This window comes from Eurypyga helias, unplaced genomic scaffold (assembly GCF_000690775.1).
Source record: "Eurypyga helias isolate BGI_N326 unplaced genomic scaffold, ASM69077v1 Scaffold48471, whole genome shotgun sequence".
In the NCBI taxonomy this organism is placed as follows: Eukaryota; Metazoa; Chordata; class Aves; order Eurypygiformes; family Eurypygidae; genus Eurypyga; species Eurypyga helias.
The window spans coordinates 10-9,138 of NW_010231108.1; the positions used below are offsets into that span (position 1 = coordinate 10).

The 9,129-nt window shown below is 43.5% G+C and overlaps 1 protein-coding gene across 1 annotated transcript; it reads left to right on the forward strand.

Moving 5' to 3' along the window:
- Positions 1–232: 232 nt before the first annotated feature.
- LOC104516566 (secreted frizzled-related protein 2) lies at positions 233–2,262 on the forward strand (the record flags this gene model as incomplete). Its single annotated transcript, XM_010160937.1, has 2 exons — positions 233–313; positions 1,748–2,262. Coding segments are annotated over 2 exons (386 nt in total), but the record flags the coding sequence as incomplete, so codon positions are not given.
- Between the last annotated feature and the right edge of the window lie 6,867 nt (positions 2,263–9,129).

Here is a 9,129-nt window from a genome sequence, read left to right on the forward strand (position 1 = left end):
CGTGCGCCCCCCGCTCTGATGCTCCTTCCCTCATGAAAGCCCCATCACCCCTGGTCTCGGTGCGTCGTTAAACGCACACCGTGCCCGCCTGCAGCGAGGTGAGGCGCGTCACAGCGCCGGGGCCGGTCCCCCCATCGAGGGATGGAAAACCGGCGTTTCCCGAAGGGTTCCCAACGCCACCTGCTGTTCCCTTCGCCCCGAGCCTGACGGGGACTGTCCCTTCCGTTTCCAGCACCCAAGGTCTGCGATGCCTGCAAAAACAAGAACGAAGACGATAACGACATCGTGGAAAACCTCTGCAAGAATGACTTCGGTAAGTGGAAGCGGAGTCCTCTCGGTTGCAACCGGAGAGTTGAGGAGCAGGTAAACCTCCCAGGGGAGTCAGGGAGAGATGTGCCCGAATAAAGGCAAGTCTTTGTCTTATCCACAGATGGACCCGTCCAACTGTTGGGTCACAAAACACAAAAATTCCACCTCGGAATAAGAAGCAGCCCTTTTTATAGTCCTTTGCTGTTTCCAAGCAGTGGTCTTTTATGTGGATGTTGCTGGCAAGTCTAATAGAAAGTATAATTAAAAAAAACCCAAAAACTAAAAGAATCTTTCATCCAGACTATTGCCTGGGGACAAGTAGAGCAAAGCTTGGTTTACACGTACCAGAGAGCTGCATGACCCATCTCGTGTATCGTAAGAAAGACTCTCCGCAGATTAAGAAAAGCTCTGTATATCATTGGACAGAGAAGGTAATGCACAGGCAGCTGGAGATACAAACTTAATGGAAAGGTCTGAGGTTAGAGGAGGACGAGAAAGCCCCTTGGACACAGGCAACTGAACCAGCACATTACCCACACATTAGCATTTCAAGAGAAAAAGGGAATAAGGAGGGCAATCCTTTTATAATAGGTCAATGTTTATACCTGGAAACAGATTTGTAGTATAAATACCTACAATTCAAAAGTCTTTATTAAAAACAAACAAACAAAAAAACCCAACAACAACAAAACCCCACACCACCCAAAACCTGAAACCATGACTGTGGGACATAATTGCTAAAACAACCAATAGCTCTGGCCTGGCAAATTGCACTCAGATAAACCCTCCTAAAGCTAAACATGCCCCACAGATTCTTACAGAGCCCTGCATCCCCTCTCCTAGTTATTTTACTAAATCGAATGCAGCTGTTGGACCAATTTGCCCTCTATGGGATCTATTCTTTCAAAAAAACAATGCATGTGAAATATCATTTCCTTACAGGTTTGCCTAAAATCCTCCCCAGCCTAATAAATTAAGTTTAGAAGTTTTCAGCCGCAGCAGAGATCAGGTTTCAGATTAGGTCTAGGTACTCGCTTCCCCACCTCCCCTTCAAACTGTAGTTTCAGGAGGACCGTCTTCTCCTGGCAAAAACCTGGAGCATTGCTTAACGTAGCAAACTTGCCTGCTCTCTGTTTGCAAACAAGAGAATAGCCGGAGAAAATATTAATTTAAAAAGGAAGGGAAAAAAGAGGGGGAGGGGAGGAAGAGGAAAAAGAGACCCAAAACCCCTCAACCCTAAGGCTGATTCAAACTGAAATGACTTGCATGCCCTTTGTGGCTTTAGAAATGGAGCCACCTGCTGCCTCTTCTGTCAGCCCTGACAGTTTAATTAGCAATAGAGCACCTCCCTCCCCAGGTCCTCTTTATGTGCACTAATGGGAAAAAACCTCTCAATCTCTCTCCTTCTCCCCACCTCCCCCTCCCCTCGCTCTATTAGCCTTGAAGATAAAAGTGAAGGAGATTGCCTACATCAATGGGGATACCAAGATCACCCCCGAAACAAAGAGCAAAACCATCTACAAGCTGAACGGGCTGACGGAACGGGACCTGAGGAAGATCGTCCTCTGGCTCAAAGGTGGCCTGCAGTGTACCTGCGATGAGATGAACGACATCAACGTCCCCTACTTGGTGATGGGGCAGAAGCAAGCTGGGGAACTGGTGATCACCTCGCTGAAGCGGTGGCAGAAAGGGCAGCGGGCTTTCAAGCGCTTCTCCCGCAGCATCCGCAAACTGCAGTGTTAGTGGCTTTGGCTTCATCCGCCTCTGTCCCTAGCTCTCCGGGCCTCCCGCACCTTCTTGCTTCAGCCCCAGTAAGCCTCGAGTTGCCACGGGCACGAGATGCGGTGACCGCTCCCCGAGAGGGGAGGGAGCCCTCTGTTTTTGTACATAGGTTAAAATGTAATAAGAAAAAAAATCATGACTATTTTTGGGAAGCATTAAAGTATCTCGCTTAAAGCTTTTTTTTTTTTTTCTTCCTATGGTTGCAAATTGTGACTTTGGTCTGAGGTATTTCCCTCTTCATTTTTGGTAATGCTGGTTCATTTATATTGCTGCTTCTCTGTATACGTGCATGTTTGTTGTGCAAAAGCAGGAGATGCAGAGGAAGACAGCCGTGCGTGCGACTGGCCCGTCACAGTGGGTATGACTCTTTCACCGAGGTGAAATGGCTTGCCATCTATATTAACACTATAAAGGTCATGTTATGACTCTTGCATGTGATACATAGGCACCAGTAAGAGTATATTAACCATTCACACATTTTATTTTCCACAAGTCTGAGCCCTCTCTCTCAGAAAAAAATGAACGAGTTTTGGAACTGGTTGGTCTGAATACAACTTTTTTTTTTTTTTTTTTTTTACTATTTTAGCAAATTAAACCATCTGTAGCCTAACTGTAATATACCTAGTGGTTAACCTGAAAGAGTTGTAAAATATTGCTTTAATTAACCTTGTAAATACTCCAGATAAATGTTATATTCTTGTATATAAACTTTACATCATAGTTTACCCGTTGTCTCGGTCTGTATTCACTTTAATCTGTTTCAGGAGAACTAGGAGAAAGCTCTCCAACTGGGCTTGTCATGACAAAGCAAAATTTGGCCTTCCACCCCGCATGGCCAGTAGAGAAGCACGAGAAAGCATCTAGTGCTGCAATCAGAAAAAACATAACGGACCTTGTTTCCCCAAAGACAAACCCACAAGACACGGGACTGAGGTGTAGTCAACTCCTTTCAATATGTGCCTATTGAGCTCTTCAAGAGGGAGAGTTTTCTGTGGCTCCTTTGTTCGACCGCCTGCATTTTCATCTCATCTCAGTAGAGACTGCTCTTTGCTGAGGTGGAATTGCAATCAGACCACTTGTTTAAAAATCAAATCCATTTATCCATTTCTTACACTTGAAAAAGACATAATAAGGAGTGCACGAGCAGACAGGAAAATCTCATTTGCAACTAGCAATTCAGAGCTAGGCATGGTTTGTGTGTATGTACACTCACTATTACTGAGAAAAAAAAATAAAATCTACCTAATAGTGTAACTAGAAGAATGTTTTTCAGCATTTTTCTTACAAGTATTTTCTGATGAAGAGCATTACCTGCTAGAATTTTATTGTACTTGCCCTGAAAAAGTCTTGCTTCCCAGTGCTGTCACACATTAAAAAATTCCTCTTAGCTTCACTGAGAGGATGAGCAGTCCAATATTCTCAAAGGCGATGTTTTATGTTAACTGTTTGCAGACAGAATACAAATCCAACACTGGATCTTTCTTTAAGGTAAAAAATTATATTCATTTCATATATTTAGCATGGGTTTTTTTCACCAACAGGATAAAAACAAAAAAATCTAAAGGTCCAACATACTACATTTGTTTTAGAAAAATGAATTGTTTGCCCTCTCCCACAGCCCTAACATGCTCACTATACCTGGTACAAACAACGGTAGGACTCTGACCAAGCAAGACAAGAGCAGTTCTCACAAATGTCCTCAAAAGTATAACAATTTTATAAAAAGACAACAAACCACCAAACAGAAAGCCCCATTCCAAACTTGCTTTTAATTATTTTGTGAAACAGCATCTTTATTTAAGGGCAAATACATTGATGAGATGTCATTAAAACTTTTCTTCTGAATGGACCTGGCTTCCCAGTAAAGAGATTTGAGTCTTTTCAAGATACAGCGTAATGATTTTAAGACCAGCACTATATCCATCATCTTGCACTGCCATCAGCATCCAGATGTCATATCGCTCTACCCATCTTGCTCAGCTTATAATGTAATACCTGCCTCTGAACAGCCTTGGTGTTAGAGGGAACCAGCTCACAGATAAAAGGGGACGTGGCTTAAGAAGAGCCTGCAGAGAACGGGCTCGTGCTGCCTGGTGGGGGAAAGCGCTTTGAAGAGGCAGTTGTTGCAATGCAGTCTCTGGTGACTGAAAATGAACAGCCAGGACTGCTCTACTCAGCCCACTGTACAGATATTAAGTCCGCCTACAGCAACTGTAAAATTTTCTGAATTGGGCTGCCCTAGAAGGCAGCAGGACTGATGCTGATGAGGATAGACAGGTCGCAAGTTACTCTCTCTGACGTCATGTTAAGGCCAAGACTACATAACAGATTTTTGCCAAATCACTTCGATGTATGAAGACACATTACCTATGACCAACATCGCTCTGTCTGAAAAAAAAACCAACAAGCCAACGTTCTCCTTCTTCCATCACAAAATAAACACTGTTACACCAGCAAAATCCTGCTTCTGTCAGGACAAATTCAGGGAAAGAACAATAAGCTAGACTGGCAAACATTCAATTTTACTAGTATAATCAGCGTCCTGGATTGAGAGCATCCTGCCATACAGCATACCCCTACTGATAAAGCCTTCTGCACATGGGCCTGGGCCGAATCCCTGGGACTATCCACAGTCAGGGTGAACTGGCAGAGGCAGGATTACCTTTCAGATAAGCAGGATTTAGGCAAATGTGGAGAGTAATGGGACTCATGTTCTCCCCATTCAGTTCCATTACCTTGTTCTAACAGTATTGTATTGTATTAAAAGATGGGTCATACTCACTTCATCAAGGAGAGGGAGCATTAGTGTTTGTTATATTATCTGTTTCCAAAGGTGTGTAAAGCAGACATTGCAAACAATTCAACCGAAAATTATGATTTTAAAATCACAGCCTGAGGAAACTTCATCTCTCAGATGGTGGCAAAGAAGTAAACACACACATTTTTCACATTTTCACCCTTATGCTTACTCGTTCTACAATAACTGAAAATCCTTGACTGTGCCAGGCAAAGAGTGAACCAAACACGTAACAAAAAATTATCTGAGCCTGTTACTTCACCAGTGTGCCACTTATACTTCAGAGTAACTTTACTACCTGGTATAGTATGGTTCAGTTCCAGCAGAATTTTTCTTTTTTTGAATTGATGAAAAAAGGCAACCCACTGTTACATTTTTCAGACACTTTTTGTCTTCTTCTAATTAAAAAAACATTGTTAGGCAGCCAATTATGTAGCTCCCATTGTATTTGCTTTCATAAAAACTATAAAAGCAGTTGACTACAATGGATTAGTTTAAGAACAATAATAATGATACTTGACATTTATACAGAAGTTTCCATTTAAGTTTCTCAGACTGCCCTCACAAAAATAGGCATTAATAACCCTATTTTGCAGATCAGGAAAATGAGGCACAGTGAAATAACTCATTCAAAACCACCCAGCGAGTCCTTCACAGTCATGAAAAGCAGCATATTTTTTTGTCTCCAAGTTTTATGCTCTAATCACTAGACCACAACAATCAGGATGGTGTATAATCAAGGCAGCACTTAGATTATAATTTGAAAGCATAACAGTAACCGAGGCCGCCTCCAACATCTTCTTACCCAAATGTGTAAAAAACCTGACTGCCCAAATTCAAATTAAAATCCATCAGTAATATTCCTCACAGTCTTTTCCTTTCTTCCTTATTTATCGTTCTCTCTATCCTTTAATTACTTCTTAATCCTTTCTTTTCTCCCTCACTTCAGACACCCACAGAGAAGCCACTCAGCCCTTCTCTCACCCCTCTCATACAGACACTTTCACCCTCAGTATGGTTTATTAAAGGACTCATGCAGTATAACTACACACAAGCCACAGAAATCCTAATGACCAGCTTAAGACATGAAAAGAACCATGCGGGAAATTCAGCAAGAGGCATTTAAATTTAATTAATGATTTTCTGCAAGGACAGGAGAACGGTTAGATGCCACAGGGAGCATCGCAGACACATGCTGGTTGCCTCAGGCACAGCCACTACTCCTATTCTGCAGCAGGAGAATATGAAGATATTTATATAATATAGGGAGCATGAAGAACAGGCAGATAAAGCATGCCTTCCCGTGCACATCTCAGCCCCATTGCTATAACCCTGTGTTCCCCACTGGAGCCAGGGCACACGTCTCTCAACCTCCTTCCAGATGTCTCGCTACCTCTCCTCAGCCATCGAGGACATCAGCCAAGAGCAGAGCCACCATGACTCAAGGACTGCCTCATCGTCCCACAGGGGCCTGCTGGGCTGTGAGCCACCCCCGTGCAGCTGGCAGGGCAGCCACTTTTTTGCTGTTTCTGCGGCCACCCTCACCAAACCTACCAGCCCTGTGAACCCTCGTGATGTGCCCGCAGTCGGCAATGCCAGAGGAAAGGCGAGGGATTGATTGCTACCAGAGCAGTAGGCGGCCTTTCTTAGGTTGGGCAGCCCAGGCTTTTGTTACTGGGGCCAGAAGTTCTTATTTCTAGGCTTCAGAGGCATGCCTTTATGATTTATCTAGGAGTTACCTTCTTATCAGCAGATGTGGATTCACTACAGCTTGACTGTCTGATGAAACAACCACAGGAATGGATCCTGTTTGCCTCTGTACCAAGAAGAGAGTGCAAGATATTCACATCATAGGAGTCCGAGACCCCAGGCTGTCTTACAAACATAAATTAGCCCACGCTATATCCCTTTGGGGTGAGTTTCATAGGGTAACATTTTCCAAATGCATCAACCCCCTTCAGGGTAAGCTGTGGGCTCCTAAATCACCTAGATGCCTTGGAAAATATTAGCCACTCTCCCCCACCAGAGTTGGCTGAGGTCAGCCAGCAAGGCTGTCGCCCAGCCAGAAGGAACACCTCAGCAACCAGCCAGCCAGCCCATCGCTCTCACAACGCATCAAAATACACAACCACTGCAGAAAGCCACACCGCAAAGCAGCCGAGAGAGCAAACTTCAAAACCAATTCCTGCACGCACAGAGAAACTGTCCTGCAAGGAAGACCAGCACAAGCCAGTACGTATGCTCACTGTCTTACCAAACAGACACGAGAAAGAGCATACTTCCTAAGACCCACAATAAGTCAATTATATTAATGCAGCCCTTTCAAAACCCAAATGCTGCAGATCATCCTTTCGGAGTAATTTTCAATCCACAAATCCGTGTTAAAATCATGGAGTGTTTTCTGTCTGGACACAACGGGTTGCCATTAGAGTCACTTAGCGTCACAGCCAAAACTAGCAGCAACTGGCAGCCTTAGGAGTGGTCTGAAAGGGTAGCAGAAATGCTAATTTAGCTCACTTTTAACTTTCCAGGTTTTTGTTTTCAGACCTTAACCCTGGCAGTCTTCATTAGACATTAAGCTTTCCATATGGAGCCACTATGGAAGGGCAATTTAAGAGTTTTCCATTGATACCTGCTTTTATCAGGCAAGAGATAACTAATCCTTCCCTGGCAATTTCCCCGCATTGTTAGTTTGCTTCAAACCCTGACACTGTCTAATTGCCTTTTTTGTTATGTGAATCTCCAGCCATGCACAATAGTGAACGCTGGCTGCTTACACACTGAGACAGGTGCTTTAGTGGCTGCAGGGCTCACATCATTAGGCACATACAGAGCTATTAATCATTTCAGTTTACTCTGAGGCACAAACCTGAATTAAGTCAGGCCTCTTTCCTAAGCAAAACAATAGCTTAATTGTAATAGGTAAGGCAAAAGAGTTTTGAGAGGCAGTTTCAGAAACCAGAGTAACTCCCCAAATAATCAGGCAAGACAAGAAAACATGCTGTAATTTAAGAACTAGGAGGCTTAATAATTTGTTTGCAACAAGGGAAGAAAATGAAGATAATCTTATAGCCTCACACAGCCTCTTTCTGCCCTCCAGATGCTGGATTCTTCAGTATGGGACAGAAAATTCAGTACTCTCATTTGCATTGTGATCTGTAGCACTGCAATCATACCAGTGATATGAATGGTGGGTTGTTTGGTTTTTTTTCACACAACATGGATTTTTAAATAGAGCATGGATTTTCTAAAGAGTCTGCAAAACTAAAGCATAAGCTCAATTTCCAAAATATTGTTAGGTTTTGATTTTTAAGTAATTTACACAACAAAAGGATGAAAAATTAATTTGGTGTAAGCAACGTAAGAAGCATGTTTAAAATCCTGTTAGACGCTTACAGATGCTTGTATGTTGCTTGAGCTACCCACATACATTTAAAAATTTGGCTGCAACATGTATGTCCTTGGAGAGTTTAATGTACTAGCACGCAGGTATTTTGGAAATGGGATCTAGGCTGTTGAAAATATTACCAAGTAGTAGTATCGTAACCTGTCCCACACATAGGAAATGTTCAAATTGTCTTACTCCTTTTGTTCCACCATTTGACTAGGATATATGACCTACTGACGGAGCTCTGGAATTCTAAAGCTAGCTCTATCTTCACAGGAAAACATGTAATGCATGGAAATCAGTCCCTTGATCCAGAACTGAACTTTAGATATCTGGCTGGAAGTATTAGCATCCTTCTCAACTTTGCACTACTGCATTAAGTAGATGTGCTGGGTTCAGTCAGGAAGGAGTTAACTCTCTTTACCGTGGCTGCTCTGAAGCTGTGTTCCTGGATGCTGAGAGCAGCACTGATAAGTTCTTAGCTGGCGCTGGGGAATGCCTGCACCAGAGTCAAGGTCTTCCTCTGCTTCTGATACTGCAGCTGCGTTCCCAGCTCTCGCGGTCTCGCTACAGGCAGCGCAGGGGACACACAGTTCAGGCAGCTGACCCAAACTGACCAAGGGACTGTTTCATTCCATAGTACGTCATGCTCAGGGCAGAGGTAAGGAGGGGGTCCAGGAGCCATTACCGTCTCTCTTACTCGTTTACTTTGGTACACTTGCTGACACTCTCCCTGACTCCTGCATAGCTGCTTTGCTAACTCCTGTGCTAGCTCATTTGTGAGGGAGTTGGTAGGTTTGTTTAGTTTTTCCAGTCCTGATATCACTCATAGGGTTCACTTGGAATCTGCTGC